Source organism: Sus scrofa, chromosome 6 (genome assembly GCF_000003025.6).
Source record: "Sus scrofa isolate TJ Tabasco breed Duroc chromosome 6, Sscrofa11.1, whole genome shotgun sequence".
Lineage (NCBI taxonomy): Eukaryota > Metazoa > Chordata > Mammalia > Artiodactyla > Suidae > Sus > Sus scrofa.
In genome coordinates this window covers 168,534,487-168,562,264 of record NC_010448.4, presented here as the reverse complement: position 1 = coordinate 168,562,264, position 27,778 = coordinate 168,534,487, and the positions used below count along the sequence as shown (strand labels likewise).

General features: G+C 58.9%; 2 protein-coding genes across 2 annotated transcripts in view; one reads left to right on the top strand and one right to left on the bottom strand.

The window, feature by feature from the left end:
- ZNF691 (zinc finger protein 691) overlaps window positions 1-21,804 on the top strand; it is a 55,991-nt gene extending 34,187 nt beyond the window's left edge. Inside the window, exon 3 of the transcript XR_002345245.1 lies at window positions 21,604-21,804. The gene's annotated coding sequence lies outside the window, so the exon portion shown is untranslated. The remainder of the gene's footprint in view (window positions 1-21,603) is intronic.
- SLC2A1 (solute carrier family 2 member 1) lies at window positions 1,095-26,867 on the bottom strand. Its single transcript, XM_021096908.1, has 10 exons — window positions 26,594-26,867; window positions 17,418-17,513; window positions 6,310-6,470; window positions 5,911-6,151; window positions 5,134-5,296; window positions 4,862-5,049; window positions 4,502-4,606; window positions 3,924-4,025; window positions 2,558-2,761; window positions 1,095-2,165 (listed from the first exon to the last, which is right to left on the bottom strand). The coding sequence occupies exons 1-10, from the start codon at window positions 26,609-26,611 to the stop codon at window positions 1,965-1,967; spliced, it is 1,479 nt and encodes a 492-aa protein (XP_020952567.1). The 5' UTR covers window positions 26,612-26,867; the 3' UTR covers window positions 1,095-1,964.

Here is a 27,778-nt window from a genome sequence, read left to right as displayed (position 1 = left end):
CCTAAGAGCTAACTCCTTTCAACAGAAGCCTTTTGGAGACAGGTGCTAAGGCCTTCTCCAACACCTGGCCCCAGCCCTTAATGGGTTAACCACCCCGCCTCCAGCTCAGGCAAGGCACAACCCCTCTGAACCTCACTCCCTATTTGCGAGGTCATTCCCATGTACCTGTTTTCCCTTCTCACCCTCTCTTACAACTGTTTTCATGCCGAGCAGACCTTACATTTTTTTTTTTTCTGTGTGCAGTTAGGAAGGCTTCCACAGACAAATCCACCGCCACTTCAGATTTTGTCACCTAAGCCTCGAGGGACCAATGTCCTTGGTGCTTTTATTTCATCAGCTATTTTCTGAGTGCCTGCTCTGTGCCAAGCTCTGTATTGAGTACTGAAAGCCCAGTTGAACCAAACTGATTTCCATGATATTGAGGCTAGTGAGAGAAACAGGAACTTGTGGTAAAGCCGGAAGGGTCTGTACAGTGCAGTGCCACAGGAAAGGGACAAATGAGGTGCTTTTGAAATTCTGGGATGGGTGAAGGGGGTTAGAAGTCCTTTGGAGAGTATGCAGTAGCTTATAGGCTGGATCAGAGAGGACATTCCCAATGAAGCAGCAGAGAAGGCAGCGTCACACTTCACTCTGCCCATTCAGTGAACACGGTTCATTTTGCTTTGGAGGGGATGGCGGGGTGTGTGTCGGGGTCGGGTTGTGTGGTGTAATTGTTAAAAGCTGGGGTTTTGGCATATTTTCTGTGAGACCACAGGCACATGACCTCTTTGAACCTGTCAAATGCAGAGACAGTACCTACTTCACATTCAAGATACTGCATCGAAAGGCCTGAGCATCAGGGTCAGCACAGAGCTCTCAGTTTTGAAGAACAGCTATCGTATGTGATGGAAAATAGGACCGCCTTGGTGCCAAGATGTTCCGATTTCCTCTAGGTGACAGAGGTCATGCAGATTTTTAAGCAGTAGAGGTTGCTCAAAGGTGCCTGGAAGTGACTGGATCTCGGAGTCAGAGTCTGAAGCCACTCTCCTAGCTGCTTCTCTCCCATTGCCATGCAAATCTGCCTCCCCTCAACCCACAAGCATTTCAAAACCACGTCTCTAAAAACCAGCCATTTTTATCTACTTAGGTGGGTTACAGAGTGAGGAAGGTGGTGTATTTACAAGTTGGTTTGTCCGGATATACTATAACTTAGTGTCTGTATTTAATATTGACAACCAAAAAATATATATAAATATCTTCCGTCTATACACACAGCAGGGCAGGAGTGTCCGTGTCTTCTTGAGTAGTAGTGAGTTCTCAGCCTCCCATGGTGATCGTCTGGCCCTCAGTGCAAGGGAGCCTGGAACCTGGCAGCCCTGGCCCTTCCCCTCCCCTCCCTGCACCCCAGTGCTCCCAACTGGTCTCAGGCAAGGGAAGATTAAACAGAGTGTTTGAGCAGGGAGGGACGGGAGCGGGCGAATCCTAATGGAGCCTGGCCCCTGGGTGGGAAGACTCAGACCCGCGGAAGGGAGTGGCCAGGGCCACCTCTTGGGGTAGAAGACTGAGTTCATAGTTCGATTAGTGTGTCCTGGGGTCGCAGGTCCAGCCCTACGGATTAGCTTGGCGGAGAAGGCAAGTGTCTAGGCAGGGCTCGGTCCCCGTCCTCAGGCACTGAGCCCTCCAAGGTGAAGCGTGGGATGTGGGTAAAGGAGACTGGCTGATACAAAAATAATAGCAAAATCAGTAATAAAAAAATTATAAAACCTGTTGCTTGTCTGAATGGATCTGAGCAACAGTCCTGCTTTTGTTAAAAATCCTGGAGCCGCAGAGCCCTGAATATTCTTCGGGACATCACTGCTGGCTGAAGGAAGGAGCCCGGGGCCCGTCTCTGCTGAGATCTGTCAGTTTGAGTCTCATTCAGCTGCCTGTGCTCCGAGAGATCCTTGGGCTGCTGGGAGCAGGCCGGGCTGGGGGTGCGGGGCACCTCACACTTGGGAATCGGCCCCCAGGGGGTGGAACAGCTCCTCGGGTGTCTTGTCGCTTTGGCTCGCTCCCCCCTGCCGGAAGCCGGAAGCAATCTCATCGAAGGTCCGGCCTTTGGTCTCGGGAACTTTGAAGTAGGTGAAGATGAAGAACAGGACCAGGAGCACCGTGAAGATGATGAAGACGTAGGGGCCGCACAGTTGCTGAAAACCACACAGAAACCCTCGGTTGGGGACTTGACCCTGCATCCTGGCCGGAGGTCCTGACTAGGTCCCGCTACCTCTGGGCCTTGGAGCTGAAAAAGGGACACCCGCCTACAACCCAGGAGCGCTAGGGCGGCGATGATGCGAGACTCTGCCTGCGCCCGGCACATAGCAGGAGCAGGTTCCCACGGCAGAGCAGGGCAGGCGACAGTTCAAAGCTAAGGGAAGAACCCTGGCGTGGAGGTCGGGGTTCTTAGTGGTGTGACCTGGGCTTCTGAGCCTGTTTCCTCCCCAGCATGATTCCAGTAACCAGGAGAGCATTCTGCACAGCCCTGTGGGATCCTAGTGGGCAGCAGAGAAACGCCGAGGGTGGGGATCCTGGGGGCACTCACCTCCACATACTGGAAGCACATGCCCACAATGAAATTCGAGGTCCAGTTGGAGAAGCCAGCGACGGCAATGGCAGCCGGGCGAGGGCCCTGGCTGAAGAGTTCGGCCACAATGAACCATGGGATGGGGCCAGGGCCCACTTCAAAGAAGGCCACGAAGCCAAAGATGGCCACGATGCTCAGGTAGGACATCCAGGGCAGCTGCTCCTGTTGAGGACGAGAGAGGAGAGGAAAGTCAGACTGGGCTGTGATGGATCCTCAGAAGATGCAGAGGGAGCCCAGGGCAGTGCTAAGAGCTCTGGGCTGGAAGGAAGGAGGCCTGGGGCTGATCTTGGGTTTGCTGTGTGACGTTAGGTGCCCTGTGCTGGGGTCACGGTTCCCTCATCTGAACGAAACAGTTTAAGTCCTGCAGGACGCCTGTGAGCTTGTGTCCACCTCCCGGGGACAGTCACGTCGTGTGCGTGCGGGAAGTGCCAAAAGGCCCTCGCAGTCCCCTCGCTCAGGCCGCGAAGCGGGCTGCGTACAGCGGGAGGAAGGGGAAGAGTGTTGCCGGGGGCGGGTGTTAGGAGGCTTGTAAGGCGCCCAGCTCAGGGCCAACACCGAGCAGGCACGCGGTGCCATACAGAACCACTCTGGAGGCGGCCACGGTAGACAAGTACCTGGGCTTTGTTCAGATCCCAGATCCACGCTCAGTGCCTACGGTGGGTGTGCTGGCCCCTCGTCCAGCACTGCCCTTTCTAAGCTCTAGTTCAGCTGTAAAGTGAGTGTACCAGGGCTTTCCTTGCCCAGATGGGTAAGTGTGTGCAGTGCCCGGGGCAGGGCTGTCACAGAGGTTGCAGACTCGGGCTTAGGACCAGCAGATCTGAGGTTGATTCTGGCCTCGTCCATTATCTTCTGCATCCCTCAGTCCCCTGGGGACAGGCTTCCTCGCCTGAGAAGTGGGAAGAGTGACCTAACTGCACCTGCGCATCCTGAGCATTTCGTGAGATGAGGGAGGTTTCCACCCGCTGTGGTCAAGAGGCTGTTACTTCAGAGCAGTTCTAAAGGGAACTGAGGCTGCAGAGGAGACTCTGGAAAAGTCAGTATTAGGCAAAGCAATTCTGGGGAGAGGGACCTCGAGGTCTTGTGGTGAGAAAACGTCAGGCAGAGGAGGGAGCCGGTTTGAGGCAGGATGTGAGTGCGAAAGAAGGAGACAGCCTAGGAGCCAGAGGGGGTGGGGGGCTTCGGGTGCAGAACTAGGGAGGGGGCGGTCACCACCTGGCCTCCGGGTGCTGCTGGCTGGGCTGGGCTGAGACGGGCACTTTGGGATCTGGTGCCCATGTGAGCTGCCACCCACCCCTGCCACCTCGCCGCCAGTGTGGCGACTCACCAGCAGTGCCAAGGCGATGGTCATGAGCACCGCGCAGCCCGCCATGCCAGCCAGGCCTATGAGGTGCAGGGTCCGCCGGCCGGCTCGTTCCACCACGAACAGCTGTGGGCAGAGAGTGTCAGTGCTACCGCCACCCGGAGTCCCTCTGGAAACATCCCTCCCTCCCTCCGCTCCTTCATCCCACATGTAGGGACAGCCACGGGGCCCTGCAGAGACGGAGGTGGAAGGAAGACAGTACCGCCTCGGCCTGGGGGGTTCACAGGTCCGGCGGGGGGCTGGAGAGCCCAGCACCTGGAGGGGAGTGAGGGCGGCCCCCGAGAGCCAGACAGCTGAGCATGCTGCCTGCGGCTTTGGGCCAGCCATCACGCCTCTCTGAGCGTCAGTGTCATCAGCTGTTTGATACGAGTAATGAACTTGACACGTTGTTGAAGATGAAATGGGAGAGCACTTATGGAGCGTGTGACGCATGCCTGGCTCACGGTACTTGCTGCTATTCAGTCATGAGGCCCCGAGGCCCCGAGAGGGACCCTGGATGCCGATGGGTATCAGCAGTGATGAAGAGGCTCCCAAAGACTCACCGACACGACAGTGAAGGCCGTGTTGACGATGCCGGAGCCGATGGTGGCATACACAGGCTGCTGCACGCCCGCCTTCTCGAAGATGCTTGTGGAGTAATAGAAAACCTGCGGGCAGGGGAGTCACGGGGTGAGCCGGGCGCTGCGGTCCGCCCGCGGCCTCTGTCCCCACGGGTGGGGACACTCACAGTGAGGAAGGAAGGAACGGGACACCGCACCGGTGCCCTTACGGGTTTTGGATCTGGGGGAGAGCTTCTCCCCCGGCAGGGGCTCGTCTGTCGTAAGCGTGGGCTCTGTCCACAGCGCGCACTTGAACCCAGGGTTCGGCTGGGGCCCCGGGAGAGGCTGGCCGGGGGCACTCACCGCGTTGATGCCCGACAGCTGCTGGGACAGCTGCAGCACCACGGCGATGAGGATGGGCTGGCGGTAGGCGGCCGAGCGGAACAGCTCCAGGATGGTGACCTTCTTCTCCCGCATCATCTGCCGGCTCTCCTCCTTCATCTCCTGCAGGTCTCGGGTCACGTCTGCCGTTCCGCGCAGCTTCTTCAGCACTGGGGGGCCGGAGGGAAGGGGGGTGGCTCAGCGCGGGGAGGCGGCCAGGGCCGGGGGCGGGGAGGGGCAGGGCCCGGCCGTACCGCTCTTGGCCCGGTTCTCCTCATTGCGGTTGATGAGCAGGAAGCGGGGGCTCTCGGGGCAGAAGGGCAGCAGGACGCACTGCAGCAGGGCCGGGATGAAGATGACGCTCAGGAGCAGGGGCCACAGCTCCTCGTTGCCCATGATGGAGTCCAGGCCAAATACCTGCGGGAGGCAGGGACGGAGAGCGGCTGTCAGTGCCCTGCCCTGGCTCCACGCCTCGACCCGTTCCACCCAGGCGGCCCTCGCCTGCGTGTGCCAGCCACTGCGTCAGAAAGAGGGCTCCAGTCTGAGTCTCGTTCTGCGCTAGCGTGAAGCTTCACTTCTCTGAACCTCAGGGAGAAGCAGGACCTACCGCCCGGCCTGGGGATGAGATGGCGGGGCTTCGAAGGTGTCTGGCAGGGGCCCCCGCGGGCTGCTGCCCTGCCCCAGGACCCCTCAAGGTGGGACGGGGAGGCCTTGAGAGAGGGGGTGCATGCGTGTACCACGTGCACACCCATCATGGCCTGGAGGCGGCAGGGAGCCAGCAGGCTGAGAAACTGGTGGGCTTCCCTGTGGCTGGGTCCGCAGGGTGAAGAGAAGGGACACAAGGCCGAGCGGGCTGGGACGAAAAGTCAAGGCATCTGGACGCTCTCCCACCGGGGGCCCCGGGAGAAGGGTGCGGAGTGCTGTGCCTGGGACGTGTCCCGAGGCTCCCCTGCGAGGCTGCGGGAGGCCGGCTGAGGGGTGCGATCTGGATGCACACCCGGGAGGTGCTGGAGCTGTGGCTGGGGGCTTACCTGGGCGATGAGGATGCCGACGACGATGCCCAGCTGGTGCAGGGTGCCCAGGGCCCCTCGAAGGGCCGTCGGGGACACCTCCCCCACATACATGGGCACGAAGCCCGTGGTCAGGCCGCAGTACACACCGATGATGAAGCGACCCAGGATCAGCATCTCAAAGGATTTGCCCAGTTTGGAGAAGCCCATGAGCACAGCAGATATGAAGGCCAGCAGGTTCATCATCAGCATGGAATTCCGCCTGGGGCGAGGAGGTCAGAGGTCAGGCGGGCCCCTGGATCCCCCTGGAGGCCTCAGGGGCTGGGTCAGAGGTAACACTCTGGAACAGGCAGGGAAGGCCCCCCACCGCCCGCGCTCGTCTGGGCCTCCCTGGGCAGGGCCAGGACCCCCTCTGCTCACCGGCCAAAGCGGTTCACAAACAGGCCCACAGAGAAGGAGCCGATCATGCCCCCCACGGAGAATATGGCCACGGAGAGGGACCAGAGTGTGGTCAGCGTGGCGGGCGAGATGCTCTCCCCATAGCGGTGGAGCCACGTCTGGTTGTAGAATTCCTCGATCACCTGCGGGGCAGAGGCAGCGTGGTGGGCGAGGCCGGGACCCGGTCTGCCTCTCCCTTGCACTCCCCGGTCAGAGAGGACCATTTACTGCTGGAGGGGGCCAGCCCGGCCCAGCCCCGAACTCACTGAGTGTTCTTGAGTCAGGCCCCTCCTGTTTGAGAAAACAAGGAGCTAAACTCTCACACTGCCCCCAGGCATGGTTCCCAGTGCCCTGCGGTTTCACCAGGACTTTCTGGAGATGATGGCAAGTGACCGGTAGAAATTCAGGCACAGCAGAGAGAGGCGCAGAAAGTGCTTCCTCCCACGTGCCCCTTTTCTCCTCAGAGTGCCTAAGGCCCCAGCTCCTGCCACCCTGGCCATCTCCCCACCCCACGCCCGCCGCTGGGGAAGAAATACAGCTGGGCAGAGACCCTGGAAGGGAAGGGCAGGCGCCCTGACCTCATACTCAGGGCCTAGCGTGAGCACCTTGCACACACGTGCTTGTGAGAGCCAGGCTGTCAGTTTCTATCCCCGGGCCCAGCTCCTCCTGGCTGAAGAACCCATGGCCTTGTCCCCTCTCCCAGGTGCCCAGCTGGGCGATTCGGGGAAAGCCACAGACAAGGAAGCAGTTCCAGGAACTGGAGACACCTGTCCCAGAACAGGTCTGCCCTCCTGCTCTGACCGCAGCAAGGGGAGGGCCCCGCGGCCGCGCAGGCCCAGGAACGAATGGGGCAGGCGGGCAGCACCGGTTCTGCCTGCACACACTCGCCCTACTCCCAGGCAACGCAGATACACGCCCAGGGCCACGAGACTGGCCAGACCCACCCAGCCTCATGTGGAGCTGGGGACAGGCCCAGTGTACCCAGAAACAGCTTCCTGTGTACACACACCATCACACACACATACTCGTGCTCACATACTCTGAATATTCCCGGTTTCAGCCAGTCACAAACCTGCACGCCCCTCCTCCACGCATCGCTTGCAGCTCAAACTCACCTCCCCGCGGCACCCCTCCCCGCTGTAAGGTCATGTGCACACAGCAGTGTGCAGTGTCTCCTGCAGTACAGTCTCCTCCACCCTCCCGAGCCCCAGGGGTCTAGCAGAAGAGGAGGCTGGGAGTAGCCAGGACGGCCAAAGGGAGAACCAAGGCCCACAGTTGCTGCGGGTCCTTGGCCTCAAACCATCCTTTTCCTGCACTGCTGCCATGGTCTGCCCTGGGTCTGGAGGTACGGACAGAGGCCAGACTCCAGGGGTTGGGGTAGGTTGACAAGGCGGAGCGGGCCGGGGGGAGTTGGGGAGAGGCAGCTCTGGTGAGCTACTTGTCTGTCCCAGGGAAGCTGCACAGTGTATAGGGATTAGGAGCCGGAACACAACTGGGTTCAGCTCTTAGCTCAGCCACACGTTTCCACTGCCACCCAGAGCGAACCATCTCATCTGAAATGACGACATCAGCAATATCGACTTCCTAGCGCCGTGGGGAGCTAATGAAACAGGCCTGCAGTGCTTCCATGGTGCTCGGTGTCACCCCTGAGCCGAGGGGCCTCACCATGTCCTCATGCTGACCCAAGGGCGGTGCAGGCCACTGGCAAAAGCTGACTGAGCCTGCATCCCACAGTCCAAAATCAAGGCTCCTGCCAGCTATCAGTCCCACCTCCCCACCTCCTCTACCTTCACCCTACCACGCGCCCTTTCCCCACCTTCCACGGTTACTCCTCCAGGAGGGCCCGCCCTGCCTGACCTCGCTGACACCTTTTGAGATCCAGCTCAAAGGGTCCCAGGAAGCTGTCCTCCCCGCGGGCAGCGACCCCAGTGGGTTCACCCAGGGCCTGTCCCAGAGCTGATGCGGGAACGCCTGGTGAGTGGATGGAAGAGGTGATGAAAGGCCCTTGGGCTCTCCTCCTGGAAGCCCCTGTTTCTGCCGGGGGCGGAGAGGCAGATTTCAACGAGACAAACCCAAAGTGCTTGTGCTCCTCAAGGACTGGCAGGGAACAGAAATGCTCCACTCATCAGGCTCTGCAGAGCGCACTGTCCCGAGGAAGGGAACTGCCCACACAAATGGCCCTCGTCTGAGCTCAGGGGCCCGTCCTTGGGCTGCAAATCCCTCTCCCTCCCGTCGCCTGCACTTCGCCGCCCTGAGCAACCAGACCTACGAGCAGGGCGCCAGGGCACTGATGTTCTTAGGGCTCTCTGCCGGGCAAGGAGAGGTGTCTGCCCTAGCTGGCACTTCATTTTTGCATCCTGTAGTTCTCATCCCCCTGCCTCCTGTGGTTCAGATGCTCGTCTCCTGTAACTCTCCACGTATTGTTTTAAAATTGGTCAAGTCAGAAAACGGAACTTGTTTGAACTGTGTGCAGAGTCAAGTGCTTACTATCTGAGAGCAGGGTGTGAGGCGGAGGCCCTGAACCCTCTCCCAGGGTCTGTCTGGAGAAGCTGAGGACCATGCATAAGTGAGGCGTTAGCAGAGCCTCCCCAGTTACGTCTCCTGTGTGTGGGAGCAGGTCAGAGAGGCCGAGCCCTGTCCAGGACTAGCTCCTTCATGGCCCCTGAGCCCTTTGCTTAGGCCATGCGACGACGACGACGACGACGGGGCTGAGGGAGGGCAAGCCGCCAGCCAGCACCCTCGGCCTTGGCCCCAGGCTCATCCTCCCCCACCCCGCCCCACTCCCCGCCACAGCACTTCCGGGCCAGCTGAGCTGCCGGGTGGGCTCCTGCCTCTTGTTCTGATACTTGAGATTGGTGGGAAGAAGCTATGCGTGGTCTTCTTTTCCTGCTGCTGGTGCGCGGGCTCTGCATCCTCTCCCCGCGGGGGCCCATGTCCCACATGGGGTGGAAGGTTGGCTCTTGGCCAGGAAAGACAGAGGGTCCCGGGAGAACAGAAGAACCCCTGCGCGGGGAGAAGTTCTGGGGTCACCTCTTCCACCACCCAGCAGTAGGGGCGCCTCTCAGGAGAAGAGCCTCCTTCCCGCTCCCTTAACAGGACCCCACAGACCCAGCCAGTCTCCACCACGAGGTGAGGCCTCACACAGGCCTCTTCCGAGTGCACCTAGCTCACACTCCGTCACCAGCCTGGGGGATACCCTTGGTCCTGCCACGGCCCCACATCGAATCACTCAGCCGATCCCGTTCTGCCTCCGACCTAGTCTGTCCTCCCCGCTGCCTCGCGGCCCCTGCCCTGGGTCTCACCTGGATTCTGCTCCCCACTCCTCCCATCCAGCGAAGCCCCTTCCTCCCACCATCCCCAACTTGGCCGTCCAGCCCTGCTCATCGCATGGACCAGGCTGAGCCTCAGCCGTCCTGTGTCTGCTCCCTCCCCAGCCCACGGCCAACCCCTCCCCCACTGGGCTGTGTGTGTGTGTGTGTGTGTGTGTGTGTGTGTGTGTGTGTGTGCGCGCGCTCACGCGCGCACCCTGGGGAGCAAGGGAGGGTCCTGGTGAGCCGTGGCCTCGCGCTGTTGGGAGTTGAGGGGATACTAGAGCTCCGTCCAGTCGTCCCCCATTGAACTATAGGGGCAGAGGCCCACTCGCGGGGCGAAGCAGGACGGCTCTGGGCAGCTGCGGCCCCTTGGACCAAATGGTTTCCAGGAAAAAGCTGTTGCTCATCCTAGCGGTTCTCCTGGGGGTGAGGGTGGGGCCAGGCTTGCGTCACGTCTGACCCCTGCAGAGGCAGCTGTGGGCGAAGGACCCCAGGTCTGCCTGTCTAGAGCGGAAGCTCTGACTTCCTTGGTGTCAGGGCTGTGTCTGCAACAAGGCTCTCGGTGTGAGGCAGAGCCGGCCGCCTGCCCGGCACACGGAGCACGCTGTCCTCGTGGCGCCACTGCGCTGTCGAGGAGAGAAGCCACTTTGGGGAGTAGTAGGGCCACTTGTTCATTTTTATTTATTTATTTACTTTTTGCCTTTCCTCAGGCCGAATCCGCAGCATATGGAGGGTCCCAGGCTAGGGGTCTCATCAGAGCCACAGCCGCCAGCCTGCACCGCAGCCACAGCAACACCAGGTCCTTAACCCACTGAGCACGGCCAGGGATTGAACCCGCCACCTCATGGTTCCCAGCTGGATTCGTTAACCACTGAGCCACGACAGGAACTCCAGTTTTTCATTTTTAAATTGCCGAAAGACAAAGCATTACCCAAAGGAATTTATCGTACAAGAGAGAACCTGAAACTAGGGACCTGCCTCGGGGAATAAAGCTCTATCTTCAGACCCTGCTGGCTGCTCCAGGCAGAGGGACCCAGCAGGTCTGCAGAGGCCCAGGGCACGGACTTCAGCTTCAGAGGATAAGATTACACACACGTTATAGGCAGTGAGTTTCCTGTTAGCAGGGAGCACACAAGTCAACCTTTGGGTCGGGAGTTGGTATAAGTTCTGTAAACGCCTAGATAGAAGATGTTAAGGTCTGCTGACCACACTCTTCCCCCCTAACCCCAGCCTTTTAAACACGTAGGAATCATTCTTAGCTCAGAGGCCATTCAAAAGCAGGCTGCTAGCTAGATCTGGTTCCCCGGCCAACCCGTGATCTAGAATTCCAGACTACTGCCAAGAGAAGAGGTATAGGTTTTGGAACTTGAGGCTGGTCCCACCCTCCTTCCCTGGAGAGGCCTGGTCTTCTAGATCATCCCAAGAGGGGCCAGGGCTCTCTCTCAACCTCTCTTCTCTCTCTCAGGTGTGCTGTGGAGATGAAGGGGTTAAACAGCCCCCCGAGCTTTGAGCTCATCAGGGGGAAGAAAGGGCTAGCCTGCCCAGCCCCTCAGCCTGGCTTCCACCCCTATTTCCTGTCCCCTATTTACCAGCCCCCCACGGCGGCCCCCGCCCCTCAGCCCAGAGCTTTTGCCTCTGCAGTAACTTTCAGCCACGCCCCAGGGTCCGCGGGGAGCTCAGAGCCAGATGCTACAGGTGGGGCTGGACAGATAGCTTCTAGGGCCTGGGGAAGAGGCCCAAGCAGATGGAGCTAGAAGCTGGGCCCCAGCGCCACAGCAGAGGGCCGGACCACCCACGCTGCTTCTCTGGAAGAGCCCCGACATGGCTTCTCTGGAGGCCGGGCCAGGCCTCTGCTCTGGCCCCGTTACTGGTGCCCGGCCCTGGGGGGCTCCTTTGTTGTCTCCACTCCCCAGTCTCTTGGCTCCCCACCACCCTCAGGATGAAGTGTGTCTTTCCACCCACACGCGGCGATGCCCGCAGGCTGCCCGAGCACCCCACACCCCTGCACCTTCTTTGCTGCTCCTTTGCCTTCTGCCTGGTAAGCTACTGGTCCCCTTTCAGAGAATGCACAGTCCCCCTCTGAGGAGCCTTCATAACCAGCATTACTGCAGTGGTACCCAAACAGGGGCACTTTGGCTCCGGCACACCTGTCTATGCAGGTGTGTGTTTTTGTCGGTCGTTCTGGTGCGAGAGAGGCCAAGGGTGCTGGTGCTGCTAGACATCCTACATTGCAGGGGTAGCCCCCCCACGCTACCGAGGAGCCATCTGGCCCCAGACATCCATGGTGCTGAGAAAAACCCCCTCTATGGCCAGATACCTCCTTCCTCCTCCTCCTCTGCTCCCACCAGCCTGTTTCCATCACTGCCCCAGACAGCTGACTACGAGGCTGTGTGTGCTTCCCCCAGAACACACTTCAACACAGGGAGGGTCTGATTCACCGGTGTCCTGGGTCCCAGCACAGGGCTGGAGGCAGAAAGCGTTGTCACTGATGGATAAATAAGCCATGAAGCTGAGGCGCTTAAGAGATGATGGAGCAGTGACAGGCTGTCATGGTGTAAGAGGTTGTGCAACTGCCTGTGGGAGACCGAGGTGTCTGTACACGACTGAGCTTGACTCAGCTTGTGTCAGAGCAGGAGGGAGCAGCTGGGGAGCAGTCGCTGGCATGTGAAAGGGTGTTTCTGAGTCTACAGTATAACTGCCATTCCTTCTCCGGTGGTCAGGGGTGCAGACAGGCGGCAGGCTCCCGGGATTTCAATCCCAACCCTGCCACTTACGGGCTGTGTGCCCTTGGTTTAATTGCTTAGCATTTCTGTGCCCTGGTTTCTTATAAAACGGGAATGATAGTGCCTGCCACGTGGGGTTATTGTAAGGAACAACTGAATTACTATTTCTAATGCCTTTGGAACAATGCCTGGCCCATGGTAAGGGAGCCGTAGGCTGCGAGAGTGTGTATGAGCCGAGAAGGGGAGAGGGACCAGCACTGCTCGGGACCAGCACTGCTCGGGACCAGCCAGAGATGAGAGGCTCCCCAGAGCCTGGGCTGGGAAGCCTGTCTTGCCTCCAGTGCTTTCACTCACCAAGCGGGCGGTCCTGGGCAGGCCTCGCCCGCTCTCTAGACCAAGTTCTTCCTTTGGCAAACAAGGAACACGGAGCCAACAGACTGTCAGGCTCCTCCCAACCCACACGGTCTGGTGTCTGGGGACGCCTCAGACATGGCCGGCCCTGTCCCCTGGCCAGGAACTCACGGTTCCTAAATGGCCTTTCATCCTCTCTGTTGGCAGCTCAGCCACCTGGGCGGGAGAGGCAGTGCCCTCTCCCCGGTTCAGTGGTCGCCCTTGCCCCTTGACTCGCTCCCTCTGTGGCTGGGTACAGGTGAGGCCGGGTAGGGACATTGCCCAGGCCTGGCGTCCATCTGTTTCTCAGCCTTTCACGCTCAGGTGACCTCAGCCAGCCTCGGTTCTTCCTTTAGGAGGGCGATAACCTCCGCCCCACCCACCCGGTGGGGCTGCTGAGGAGATAATTGATGGGGAGGTGCTGTGTAAACATTTAAGATAATGTTACGATTAATTAACCACTTCCAGGAGGAAGCCCTTTGGGGCCTGTTTTATGGAGGAGACCGAGCTTCTGGCAATTAACAGCAGTGCTGGCATCCTCACCTCTGGTGGGGCCAGGTCTCCTCTGGTGAGCAAGCCAGCCCGGCCAGCCCAGCACAGTTTCCTAAGAAGTGCTCTGGACAGCTGAGGGCGGCTGCATTGCTTGGTGTGGGCTGTTAGCAACTCCTCATCCGTGGAACACCTCACGCCACTGCCTCTCTCACAGGCGGGTCCCACTGCCTGGGGTGGGTACCTGCTGCTCCCTCCCCCTGGGACTGGTCTGCCCTCCAAGGTCTGGTAGGTGTCAGAGTCCTTCTGGAAGCCCTTCCGGTCTCTCCCATCAGCCCCACCTCAGCATTAGTCATAGGCATTCCTTCCTCTTGGCTCCCGCGGCACCCAGAAGCCCTCCGCGAACGACTCTGGGTTTTCCCCAGGGGCCCGGATGGTTGAGTCTGTGGAGGGTGGCACAGGGCACAGCTCTGACCCTGTGAGGCAGCTCCCCGAGGGCCAGGACCGCCTGCTATGCTCACGGCTCTATCCCGCCCCACCGTCTAGAACCAGGCCTGGCCCGGTCCATGCTGAGTGAGGTGCTGGCAGAACCAAACCACTGCGCCGTCCCACGCCGTCGGCTCCAAGCTCTGTTTCCTCCTCTTACTCCATTGTTGTCCTATCCCCGCTTCAGTGTTCAGTTTATCCCCTGTCCTCCTGGTGTGAGCAGCACAGCCAGGCTTGAAGAAGTGTTTGTGAGGTGCTGAGAGTAGACAGGCGGAGTGCCAGGACGCGTCCCCGGAACCGCCACTCAGGACTCACCTCTGTCCTCAAGGCTGGTCTCCAAGTCACCTGGGGCCAGGTGCCCACAAGTCTCCTGGAAAGGTTTAGGGCTGGCCCTCTCTGTGGCCCGTTGGCCCTCCAGACCCCTGCCCACTGCCCCACCCTCTTCCACTGCAGTTCTCACCCTGCGCCCGGTTCAGAGGCCCCAAGAATGGGAGACGGTCACTCAGGGTTTGTCCCCATCTGCAACCTCAGAAGTGTCTCCGTCCCTCCTGGCCAAATGCAACCCCTTTGCCCCTGCTCCACTACCACCTGCCTCCTGGAGGACCCCCCCCACCCCCTATCTCCACCCTATCCTCTGCTGATTCCTTACAGCCTCTTTAAAAATGAAGTCTTCATACTAAAAAAAAAAGAAAAAATCCTAGCCAGACGACCCCGCTGGCTACCTCCCCTCTTCCCCATTCGCCGCCACATCCCTGGGAAGGGCTCTCTGTTTTCTCCCCTCTCCCTTTTAAATCCACTGCCGGGAGGTCTCTACCCACAGGGACCCGCTGGGTCAGCCTTGGCCACCGCAGTGTCACCATCGGGTCTTGCGCGTTCGGCGGCGTGGGCTGCTCTGGCCGGGTCAGGCTCCCGAGCGCCTGCAGCATCCCTCACTCCGTCCGTGGCGAGTGCCTGTGCCCACGGTCGGGCACCACTCTGGGTACTAAGGACTCGGCATGAACCCTCGCCCCAGGCGCTTCCATCATCCTGTTTCGTGAGGCTCTCGCCTCCCGGGTTGGGGTGCCAGCGCTTCCCCTTCCCCCCTCCTCTGTCAGTGCGGACGCTCTCGGGGCTTAGCCCTGACTTCTCTCTTTACTGCACAGTCCCTCTGGGAGAGCTTCCTCTGCCGCCGCCTGGACACCAGGGACCAACCTGGCAGTTTGTCCCGCTGACTGCCCTCCTAAGAAACAGACCCTCGTGTCCAAGTGCTTCCTGTACTTGTCCGCTATGTCACCAATCCTCCGTTCCCGAGCAGCCCATGGCGCCTACCTGCTCTCCCTCCAGACCCCAATTACCCAAGCGGACACCTAGAAGCCGGTGTTCTGTTTGTTTGGTTTTGCCACGCCCACAGCACGTCAAACCCGAGCCACAGCAGAGACCCAGGCCGCTGCAGTGAAAACGCCGGGCCCTTAACCTGCTACCCCACAACAGGACTCCCTAGAAGCCCGTTTTAAAGCTCACACTGAACTGATACCAGTTCCTGCCCATTCCTCCTCTTCAGTGTTTGTTTTTCTGCCTTTTCACCACTTCCTGGCCTCTAGTCTCACATTCTCAGACCCATCCCACTGCGCCAAACGCCTGCATCATTTCCCTAAAATGCAAATCTGAGCCCATCTGTCCTCTTCAATGGGGCCCTATTGTCCTCTTTCTGAAGTCCACACTCCCCAGCTCGGCCCACACACTGGTGCCCATTGGCCCATTCTCACTGTGCCACGACCTGTCGGCGGCTGGCTATTCTGCAGATGAAACAACCCCCCACAAGGGCCCTTCCTCGTGCCCTGACTCTGGCTCCTCTTGCCCTCGCATCTTTCTCTCTCCTCCCATTCGCCCGAGTGACACACAGACTTTCTCTCCCCGGGGCCTCTTACTTCCCACCTTTGGGGCCCCTGCTTACCCCACCCTCCTCTGTCCGGAACTAGAGTCCTAGCTCCGGCACCATGTCTAAGTCACTGCCTGGTCACCGTCAAGTGATCGCCTCGGACAAAGTGTCACCACTGCATCCAGTACTTCTCATCTTTGCTCGAGAGAATCAGTTGGGGAGCTTTAAAGGTGTGATGCCCAGGCAGCATCCCAGACCAGGGAGATCAGACCCTGGGAGTGCCAGGGACCCTGATGTGCAAGCCAGTGGAGAACTCAGTCGTCCTCTAAGACCGTACAGGCTCTGCATCTGTAAGGACTCCCAAAGGGAGCCGGCTCCGAGGCACACGCCTTGGCAAGATGGGCTCAGAGCACTTAGCAAGAGCAGGGTTTGGGACAGTTCCAAGTATGGGCCCACAGTCGCCATTCTGACGAGCTTGGAAAAGCCCCATCACCTCCACTGCAGCTGAGCGTGTGACTCAGCAGGCCCGGCCTTCCTGGTGACCTGCTCCCCAGCATCGGGCGTGTCCCCCACAGCCACCCTCTGCCTATTTGGAGGAGGCTTAGCTCTGACTCCCAGGACGCCGCCCAGCTCCCCCACCAGGCCCCGATCCCTGGGATCCAGCCATAATCACTTTCTGGCCTCACCCGTCGGGACCATGAATGTGGCCTTGGCAGAACTGTCCACTCTTATTTTGTCCTGCCTGAGAAGGTACGGACCTTTGAACTGACCAGGCGGGTTGGTCAGGAAGACAGGCTGAGGTTGTGTAAACAACAGTCTGGCCTCTGACTCCACCATCCTCTGGATATGCGACCTTGAGCCCACTGGTCATTTCATCAGCCCGGGGCCTCAATTTTCACGTGTGTGAAATAGAAATCGCCGCCCAGCCCTATGAATGTGCTGCAGGAGGGACACGGTACACGCTCCTTTGCTGCCCCCTCCCCTCTCCCCTCCAGGACACAGTGGGCTGGCTCCACTGGAGGCACTCGCCAGGGTCCCTCCCAGGCTGACACTCAGGTGGACGAGTGAGGACAGGTCTGGGGACAAGGGTGTAAGCACGGACCGGCACCCTCTGCAGTTCCCTTGGGCAGGAGGCCTTTTTTGCTTGGCCTGGCCTCCGGAGAGACAGCAGTTTCAGCCTAGAAGGAAATGCCTTATAAGGGAGTGTGTTGCTTGTTGAATGGGGGTGAACCCGGGCTCAGGGACCCCTGGTGGGGAGGGCACCGAGGTAGATGGTGTTGCCTACCAGCTCATCCCTGCCTAGTCAAGTGATGCTAGGCAGGTTCTGGCCACTGCTCCCACCTGCAGGATGGGCGTGGGGGTGCCAGCCTTAGAGCGCAGCATGAGAGGCAGCTGAGATAAGCCCACGGAAGCCCTCCGTGGCTCCAGAGGGCCGCCCGAAGGCAGCATCACGACAGAGAGCACGACTTCCATTTCTACACGTCCGTCTTGGGGGGGAGGTTGGTCAAGATGACCTCTAAAGACCCCGTGATTCTCTGGGGCTTCTAGAATTCTGCAGCCCCAAGATTCCAAGGCCAAAGCCAAGAGCCTCGAACCCGCTAAGGGCCAGGATGTCGGCTGGTGAGGCAGACAGTGAGTTGATGTAAATGACCCTGACACCCGAGAGGCAGGGTGCGTGTTCCTGCATGTGCATGCGTGTGTGTGTGTGTGTGTGTGTGTGTGTGTGTGTGTGTGTGTGCATGCGCGCTCGCATGTGCGCGCGCATGGGGGTGGGGAGGGTAGGTGTGCAGCAGACCCAGCCAGTTTTGAGACGCCAAGGAAGGCAGCACTCACCTTCTGGGGAGCATTGATGACTCCAGTATTGTAGCCAAACTGCAGGGAGCCGAGCACTGCCCCTCCCACGGCCAGCATGAGGCGGCCCGTCAGCTTCTGCAAAGGAAAAAAACCCACACTGTTACAGGCATGTGGGGCCCAGGTTACTAGAGGGCAGGGCCTGGGCTGGCAGGTTCCCTTGTTAAGATATCTTGTCTGACTCCTGGAACCACGCCAGCCCTTCTCCCAAGAAACTTGGCCACTTCCTGACTTCGGGTGCCCAAACTAGCCCTGCCGACTTCTAGACACTGCCCTGGGGAGAGAGGGATTAGGGTCGTCTCCCTCTCTGCAGCCAGGTCTTGGCATTCTCTGGGCACTCGTTCCCCTGGTGAAGCCATACCTGGGGTTAAGGCCTCTGATTGGGAGCCCCAGGAACAAGGCAAGGGGAGGGGCATAAATGAGGAAAGTGCCCTGGATTTAGAGCCAAGGAGGCTGGCTTCTAATTTTAGCCCACCTGCCTCCTTGCTCTGTGAATTCCACCAGGTAAGTCACCCTTTCCCACTGCTCCCAGACTCTGTTTGCCTGTCTGCAAAATGGGGCCAGTCCGCTTATCAGCATCAGAGATGTGGTCCTGCCCTCCCCTCCATCCGCAGGGTGGGCACCGAGGGAAAGACAAGTGCTAGCTCACTTGGGGGCGGCAAAGAGCCAGGCTGAAGCTCGGGGCCACCGTCCTCAGACCACGAGCTTCCCAGTATTGTCTGGACACAGATGACAAGCCAGCCAGGAATGTGCTTTGGAAAATGACATGGTACAGGTGAGTAAAAGTGCTGGGTCAAGGTGTTTCCAGCGGGCAAAGGGCTGGGGGAGAAGGAGGGCGGCAGGTCTCTGTCTCCTGGAAGCCGAGGGCAGGGAGGGAGCAGGCGGGAAGGAGGCCAGTGTGAGCTCAGCGTCTTGCACGGAAGAGAGGACCGGTTTTTGCTTTTTCCCGTTGAAAATGAAGAAGCCAAGTATGACAGTTAAGGCAGGCCCGTAACTGCCTGAAAGATTGCAGCCGGGGATGGGGTGGGGAGATGCCAAAGAAATGATGGGCATTAACCACCAGGCCGGGCACTGGAGGGGAGGGTTGGGGGCCCAGGTCCCACGCCATGGAGGCGAGAGTCTCGGCTTGGCCACGGCCTTGCTGTGGGCCTTGGTTTCCCCCCAGAGCCCCGAAGCAGCCCTGACGGCAAGGTCCTCAGAGTTGGCGCTGGGCTTGGGGCTTAATCAGACACATCCCTGGTATGGTCTTTTCATTCCCCAGAAGCCAGCAGGCCAAAGATTGCAAAAGCCAAGGTTCTCACGCCAGAGGCTGAGAAAGAGGAAGGAGTTCGGAGCCCATTCCTTGTCCTTGTTCAGAGCCGGCTCCTTCCTCCCCACGGACCCCTTCCTGGCCAGACTGAACATGTATCCTAGATGCTGGGGCTTTTTCCTCCCTTTAAATCTTGTCCTGCACAGTCCACCCCCGAAAATGGTCCCTGCCCAGCCACCCCCAGAGACTCCCTGCTCGCAACTCCCCAGGGAACCTTCAGACCCAGGGCTGTCGGTTCTGAGTGGGCGGTGAGCACCTGACAGACCTCCTCGGGTGGGCCGTGGCCAAGCCCAACTCCGTGGGCGACCACTGGGATTGAGTAAGAGGATGTCACGAGGTCAGCAGGAAGGCTCAGCAGTGGCTGGTGAACCCCACACGTGAGGGCTTTCCTCCTGGTGAGTCACGTGGGCCAGCTCAGGGCTGGCCTTGAAGTTGGCCATTGTCTGATACTAGGGGTATACAGGATGTAATTTTTCTAGTACCCTCTGGAATATAAAACTAGCAGTGCAACCTCTGAGTCGATAAAGGAGCTATGTCATAGAGCACTTTAAAAGGAAAGCTCTGGAGGTATTGACTTGGCACACGCCCCAAGTTATTTTAAGTAAAAAGCGAAGCTTCAGAACAGTGCGGTGTATGTTACTTTGTGTGTGGGCGGCCCGTACTATTACTGTCGGTCCCGTCTTCAGCCTGGCTCTGCAGCGCCAGGGGTCTCCGGACCTCTGAAGTCACGCTTGGAGCCCTGCCGAGCAGCTGTGCCTCTGGGAGTGGGGGCTGCCGGGGGCCAAGGGCAAACCCCTCGGCTGGACTTTGCCACTTGGCAGGTCAAGGTCAAACTCTGCTTTAGAAAACCTGCCTAGCACGTCCTGGGTTATAGCCACATCCACATGACTTGCCAAGCACCATGGCGGCCTTCTGACCCGTACCCATGGGCCAAGCCCTTCCTTGGCACGTGCTCCAGCCCTGGGCTCTCTCAGTCAGTACTGGGGGAGAGAGGGCATGTGGCCACTGCCATTCCAAGGTAGGGCACTCCCTGTGACGGAGGGTCTTGGAACCCGGACTAGCCAGATGTTGCACCCCTGCCACAGCTCCCGCAGGCCCGGGTACCCGCAGCCTGGGACGAGGAGCTTGGTAACACTGTTTGGCATCTCAGCAGGGTGGCACAGGAGTTGCGGGGTCCATGACAACTTCCTTTTCATTTATTTTGTGTCTATTTCTCTTCTAAGATTTCATTTGAGCAAAAGTGTGGGCAATAAAAAAGAAGCCTAAGAAATTGCAGGATTGCTGTCATACCCTCGCGTGACAGATGAGGAGCCTGAGGTCAGAGGATAGGGCCCGGGGTATTCAGCAAACAAAGGCCAGGGCTGGGACTTGAGTTCTTTAGATTCCTAGACGGGAGCTGCACCCTCTGACCTTCCCAGTCGGCCAGGTCCTTTCAACAAGAAGAGCGATAACTCTGTGTCGCCTGACCTTCAGGCGACCTCAGGCCTTTACTCCCCTGGAAGCCATTTTCTTGGGCCCTCCCTGAAGTCGGCACTTTGGCAGGGCTGGGCCCCCCCTGCACCCTGCGGTGGCTCTCAGGCAGAGGTGCTCATCAATCTTTAAAGCAGAGACCGAGGAGGGAGCTGCCGCTTTTATCAGCACCAGCAGCACCCGCCAGGCCCCGGGCAGCGAGCCAGGGGCTGCTTCCACATCCTGATTTAACCACCACTACTAGGCCTGGGGGAGAGCTTGCTCCCACTTCACGGGTGAGAAAGCGGGAGCCTCAAGGAGGGGAAAGCGGAAAACCCCAAGACCCTCGGCATCTGCCAAGCTTTAGGGTGTGGGGTCTCTGCCGCCAAATCCTTCCTGCCAAGTCCTCCCCTCTGCTTCCGGGTACTGGTCCCTGAAGGAAACAGGGTTTCTACCTGGCACTTCCTTCCTGTGCGGGTCAGACTCCATCCCAGCAGCTCTCTGGGCCTTGCCCAGCTGGAGCCAGGACAGGCCAGACCCAAGCTCTTGGGCGCTGGGGTAGATTTTGCTCTCCGCCAAGGCTGGTCAACTATGGCCCGTGGCCAAATCCAGCCTGCCAGCTGAGAATGGTCTGACATTTTTAAGAGGCTGGGGGCAAAAAGGAAGACAAATATTCCCTGATACACAAAAATCACATTGCATTCAGATTTCAGTTACCATTCATAACGTTTGATGGAACAACAGCCACCCTTGTCTGTGAATTACTGTATCCTTATGGCCGCTTCTGTGTTACAGCAGCAGCCCACATGGCCCGCAAAGCCGACGGTATTTCTGTGAGTCTCTGACCCATTATAGAAAAAGTTTGCACAGCTCTGCTTCAAGCCTCAAGTGCTCTGCACTGCTACGTGCAAACCTAACACACGACTTGCACAGGACTTTTCAGAGCCTTTCAGGCCAAACCAAACCGCCTTCCAAAAAGGTGAGGGTGAAATGCCACCAACTGACGCCCCAAGTCACAGGACCTAGGCGTCTGGAGAAGCTACCAGTCCGGAGAGGAACCCATTCAGGGGGAAGGAGACACCAATTCAACTCGGATAAAATGAACTTGCTGAGACCATGAGGTCACTGACACTCTCAGCAGATAAGCCGAAGACCCCCTGTTCTCCATAAGAGCGCTTTGCTAAACATAAGAAATGATATGACTAAGGAAAGACAATATCTGAATGCATGTTCCCAGCACCCTCGTAGTCAAGGGGGATTTGGCAATACCCTAAACCAAGTCCCAAGAACCTGATATTTTAGGTGGGGGCTGGCAGCAGGGGGTGGGGTGGAAAACAAATACCTAGGACATGGCAGATGACGAGTGGGGTGTCGACAGAAAAGTGATGGGGACAATCCCTTCCCTCTTAGTCTTTGGGGCCATCCTGTAACGGGATATCATGCAGCTGTTGGAAAGAACGCAGCACATCTGTACGCACTTGATATGAAAAGAGGACCAGGGAAGAAAGCAAAGCACTGAACAAGGTACAGAATGGACATTTTGTGTACGGAAAGGGGGGAGTGAGCCTGTCTAAGGGGACTTGCTGACAGTGCAGAGAGAAACACTGCAAGTGCTGCTGGGGGAACAGGATGGGCGGCACAGAGCTACATAGAGAGTGTGCGCCAGTTACACAAAATTCCATTTATAAGCCCCACAGCCACACACGCAACAAAGAGGTCTGTCAGGGTAAACAGCAAACCATTACTCCCCCGAGAAGATGTTTACTCTAACCTTACCTACTTCTCTGTAGTTGGCTCCATCACTTCCGTAATTAAAAACACAAAACAAAAACAGCTTGCAACCAGTCCTAGAGAGGTCGGTATTACCTCTATTACAGTTAAGGAAATAAGCTCCAGCAGGAGGTGTGGCCCTAGCCCGAGGTCAGATGGTAGCGCCCTTTCCTCCTCACCTCCCAGCGCCAAGGTGGTGGCGGGGTTGGGGGCGGCTCTGGGCCAGGCCATCCGGGCAGCCGTCCTGTCCAGCAGAGGCCTCAGCAATCAAAGGCTCTACAAGAACTCTCTCGCCTTCTAGGGTGCTGAGGCCCTGGGGTGGCAAAAGCCAGCCAGGTGGTGCTGAGGTCTTAGGGTAAACACTGCCCTCTTTCTGCGCGAGCTCAAGGACTGGGAGCCCTGCTCAGTTACGGCAAAACCCCCATGTTTATGCATTAGTTACTGCCTCCCTGGTCTGGAGGCTGAATGGCAGAGCCTCGGGCTCCACGCCACCCCTCCCACGGAGGAGGCGGGTAACAATCGGAGGTTTGTCTTGGTGGCCAGGCTAGATACAGCCTCTCTGAGCCCAGGAGTCCAACCTGGAGCCTCCCCAGCCTCTACCATCTGGGGGACGCAGGTTAACGACCGCTTTGTCACCTCTCTGCCCAGGAGTGAGGTGGTAGGGGGGAGGTTGCCAGTCTCAAGCCAAGGCAGCACACTTCTTCTTTGTCCCAGGCCTCCCCAGTTCTGCCAGCTGGGGTGGGAGGTGGGGGGAGCTGGAGGCCTGTACCCTTGGAGCTGGAGCAGCGCTCTGGGGCCCGGCACCCTGTGACCAGGAGGCGCTGGGTAAAGCCGAGCTCCTTGAAGTCACAAGCTGATTACAGGGGGATTTGGGGTTGACCCAGCTCCGGGCCAAGTCGGCTTGGTCTCGAATGGCTCGGCATGGGCCAGGATCATCACGGAGACGTTGACGATAACGTCTAGACACCCAAACTGGCAGCGCAAAGGGTCTTTCCATCGAAATAGCCACCACCCTGGTTTAGGGCACTGGGCCAAGTCCAACCACAACCACCACAGGGAATGAACCTCCCATTTTCACCGGGAAGAGAACCAAGGCTCCGAGGGAGGCCACTTCCCCAAGGTCATATAGTGTTGCGAGGACGTGTTTTTTTGTTTCCACTCACAGAAGGCTTTCAGCTGTCAAAGTATATCTAATCCAACTTTTCGACTGTACCCACAAAGAGCCTAGAAAGACCTGGAGTCTGAGGATCCTGCTCATTCGGGGGCATAGGAGGTGGCGCAGGGGATGGGAGCATGGAGAAAAAAGCTTGTTTTTAAAAAAAAAATACTGAAGAACATTTCAATTTTTTTGCGCCTGCCTGATCTTGGCCCGGGCTCTTTCCTTCCCTGGCCTCCGTTTCCCCGCCACTGGCCGGAGGGCGGGGCCATGCCCTGGAAGGTCCCTTCCTGCTCGAGACGCTCCTTCATCCTCTTAGGTCACCCTAGAGACGCGGGCAGTGTGTTTAGCGCTGGGAGGCTAGTGTGTGACCTTGGAAAAGTCATTTTCCATTGGATGTAATGTCATCGTGACTCATTGTCATCCTCACAGGGGAGCGAGGGCAGCCACATGAGCTGACCCATCTCCAGGCCTGGCACCCTCAGCCATGTGCCACTCAGCAAAGCAACTTCGCAACAAACCCCTGCTGGAGAACGGGCCAGCGGGAGTTTTAACGTTTTCCCCAACCAAGTGATACGGCCCAGGCATCCTGGGGCTTTCCAAAAGCTCACAACGCCAGAATGCCAGACATCCGGACAGAGGTTGCAGCCCAGGTAACAGGTCACCTGGGGCCCAAGTAAGTGCAGTGCATCATGGGAGGAGTCCAGAGAAGCAAGGGATATTTACTGAGCATCTGCTCTGCAGGGACGGACACACATTTATTTCTGAATTCTTACACTCTAATGATGAAAATGACATCATTCTGCAGACAAGGCGACTAAGCTGAGCTGGAATTTGAAACCACAAATGCAGAACCTCAAAAGCCTGTGCTCTTCGTACCACTGTGGGGCTGAGGATCCCTGCGGATTTCTGATTTCTCCTTGGTCTGGAGGGCGGAGTCGGCAGAGGTCCCGGGGTGCAACTGGGGTGCCGGGAGGGGCTGATCTTCACAAAGGGCCGAGTGAAACATCCTAGAGCAGAGCTCACCCAGTCTGCTGCCCAGGACCGAGCATGAGCAAATGCTGGGAGGGTCCTCACCTGGCTCCTCCCCACTTCCTACTCAGTGAAGCACATCACAACAGAGGAGCGCAGGGAAAATAGTGGAGTCAATTCCCAGTTCAGAGGCGATGAGGAGGAACACAGCAGACAGAACTTTGGAACCAGACACACCTGGTTTTAAGACCTTGGGTGAGCAACATAACCTCTCCAGGCCTCAGTCTCACCTCTGGCACAAAAGGGCTGGGCTTGCTAATTAAAGCCAAAGGGAAGGCTTTATTCTAGAATGTATACAGGATGATCCGTAAAAGGTTATCAATGAAGTTTTAAAAAAGCTGCTATAACTTATCTGTATTTGTCTTCTGAAATGTCTGTTTTTGCAGGCACATAACCTATTACTTTAACAGTGCATGTACATGCATTTATAAACACAAATAAACCACTGGGAGAGAGAGGCTCTAAAATTATTTACTCTGGGGCAGGCAATCAAGTTTGGATGGTATTGCATGAACAACCCCACCTGCTACAGTGTTTAGAATGAGCCAGCACACGGGCAGCCCTTGAAGATAGACAAACTCCTCTCCCCCAGCCCCCAATGTTAGAAAGGCTATGGTGGAATAGGACAGTGGAGCCCTGTTCGGGGTTCAAATCCGGCCCAGCCACTTACTAGCTGTGTGACTTCAGCAAAGTCACCTCCCTCCTCTGATCTCCAGGCCATAAACCAGCATGGAGGTCAGTGATATGGAAAAGCATTTGAGCCAAGAGCCTAAGTGAACTGTAAGTGACTGCTGATTTTCTCCTCCACTCGGAATAGTCACTTACCCACTCAACACACACACCCAGGTCCTGCAACACATGCTGGACAGACAGTTCTTACCCTTACAGTGAAACTGAAGCCCAGAGAGGTTAAGTGGCCTGCCAGAGCCCTGACCTAGCACAGCAAGTATCTAAACTTAAGTTCTCACCACTAGCTAAAATAGCTTCTCGTTTTATTTTTGTTTTTCTATCCTAGCATAATGGCTCACCTATGACTGTCAGGAGGCGTGTTCTGGGCTCAGGGTCTTCTTTGAGGCCCAAGGGCGAGGGTGGGGTGAAGCAGGTTGGATTCATCAGACATAAAGGAGCCTTTTTGCACAGAGGGTACAGCCTAGCGTCACTGACACGCACCTCTCTGCCCAGCCGAGCCCGGGCTCAGTTCCGTCGGACACCTCCACTGCCCAAAGGAAGGGCGGTGCGGAGGTAAGCGGTCCCCCGGCACGCAGGGTGTAAAAAGCGAGTCATCTTGTGTCACCTCTGCCGAGCTTCAGAGGAAAATGTGACTTAAAAATACTCGGTAGAAGGGGGAAGAAGGGAGGGAGGAAACAATGCCTACACTTGAGGTGGGGCCCAAGAAATATTTGCCGGAAAGGAACCGTTCTGGGGAAGCCTCAAAGATCCCCTGTAGGACAGGCCAGTTTACGGATGAAAAGAAGAGAGGAGGGAGGGAGGAGGGAGAGGTCGTACCCAGGCAGTGCTTTGCTCCCGGAGGAGGAGTCCTCTTTTTTGTATTCGGAGTCCCCGGCCCCGCGACTCCCCCCCACGCGCCGTCCTCCCACTCCCCTCAGCCCGGGGCCCCTTCCCGACCCTCGGCCCCCTGGGATCGCGGCGGCTGCGCCCGGGGCGCTCTCTCCGCCCCGCCCTCACCAGCCCTGCCCGAGCCGGGAAAGCTGCCACCTCGCAGCACCCCGGGACCTGGCCAAAGCTCTGGGGCCTGCGATACGCGGAAAGAAGGGCCTCGGAGGCGGGGTTTTCGCCTCAGCCCTGGAGCCGGGAACCCTGGGGCTGGGGCCCGGGCCTTAAGAGAGCGCCCTACGCCTCGGAGCCCCGGAGGGCTGGCGTGCGGACGGCGCGAGGCCGCGGAAAGCTCGCGACACCAGGCCTCGCGCCCAGCGTGGCGCCGGGCAATCGCGAGCAGAGGTTCGGAGCCCGCCGAGCGGGGGCGGGCCCCGCCTCCTCGGCTCACCCGGGCCGGGGCCGGGCCGGGGGCTCGGCCGGCTCAGCCAATGGGCGCCGCGCTCGGGCCCCCTCCCCCGCCCCGGGAGGAGTCTGCGCGGGACCGCCGCTGGGGAGATCGTGAGCGACGTGCCGCGCCCGCGCCCCGACGTGCTCGCCGGGACCGCGCCGCGTCCCTGGAAGGAAGACAGTGACTTAGTGCGGACGCCAATTACGCACGCGGCGCCCTCGCGCCAGCCAGATTCCCGAACCCATCCCCGCCCGCGTCCCCAGCCCCGGCAGGGTCCAGCGCTCCAGGCCGGCGCCGATCGAGGCTTAGGGAGGCGCGCCGCCAGCCCAGGGCGCACCGCGCTGCCGGGCCACGGGGGAGGTCCAGGCCCGCGGAGGGGGCGGCGGGGGTCCGCGCCTTTGTTCCGGGCGGGGAGGGCCCGCGGGCGCGCTTCTCACCTTGCTGCTGGGCTCCATGGCCGCGCTGCGCCGGAGGCTCGGGCAGCGCCGGGTGCGCGGGCGGCGACGGGCTGGCGAGCGGGCTGCGCTCTGCGGCTCAGGCTTCTGCTCCGGTCCTGAGACTCCGACCACGACCCTGACTCCGACTCCGGTCGCTGGGCCTCCCGCTCGCTAGCGAGCCAGCTCCTGGGACCAGCGGCCCGCGATCTGAATGCTCGCCCGGGTTACCTCTGAGCGCCGGGACAGTCGCGTTTATAGGACCCCAGCCATTGGTTGGCGCGGCTGGTGCGCGGGGGGCGGAGGGGTGGGCAGGGTCTGGGGCGGGGCCTGGGGCACGTCCGGGGCGGGGCTCCGCGGGGAGGGGGCCCGGGCCCCGGCCCCGGGAAGGGGGCGGGGGGCTCGGCGCGGAGACCTTGCTCCGGCTGCGGGTCTCCCTGGGTCTCTGGGTCCCGGCGGCTCGCTGGCTGTGTGACCCTCAGCAAGTGTGCGCACCTCTCTGAGCCTCAGCGGCCTCCAGCAAAATGGAGGCGCTGCTACCGGCTGTGAGACAAAGTAGGAGCGGCCCAGGGTCGCGCTTAGGAGCGAGTCCTCACTTCGCCACCGGATAGCTTCGCGAAACCAGCGGTAGCGCTAGTACCACCTCATAGGTTTGTTATGAAGATTAAGTGAGTTAATATTTGTGGAGTGTTCAGAACAGCGTCTGTTACGTGGTCAGTGGTGTTTCAGTATGTCATAGGCTACGGGAGGTCTCGCTCCGCGGTCTCCTCCCTTTCCCTCTCCACCCCCACATTCCCGTTTGTAAGCGAAGCCTTGCTGTAGCACAGGCTGGGCCCCCTGCCTGGAAATCCGTACCCGCCTCTTCTCTGGACTTTATCATCACCTCCTCTGTGAAGCCTTCTCGGCCCCTGACAGTACCTGTGCCTCTGTGGTGACAGGTGAGTGTGGAAAATGTGAAGAACAATCACACAGGAGACCTTGGGTTTGAACCAGCTTCGCTGTAGACCAGCCCTGGGTGATCTAAGAAGCAGGCTGGCCCACGAGGCCCAGCTTTCTCCTGGCTAAACCAGAAGGATCACCCTGCCAACTTCATCTGCTCTCTGCAGAGCTCCAGTGTCCACAGACGCCCAGGCTGGCCGGCAGGAAGTCCCCCTCTCGTGGTAGTGGTGACAGTTCACCTTATTCCAT

Excerpts from the sequence above, each read along its gene's own strand:
- SLC2A1 (XM_021096908.1), bottom strand. Across the intron at positions 6,152-6,309 it reads TTTGTGAACCGCTTTGGCCG|GCGGAATTCCATGCTGATGA; the intron begins GTGAGCAGAGGG and ends TCCTCGCCCCAG. Across the intron at positions 4,026-4,501 it reads CGGCCTTCACTGTCGTGTCG|CTGTTCGTGGTGGAACGAGC; the intron begins GTGAGTCTTTGG and ends CTCTGCCCACAG.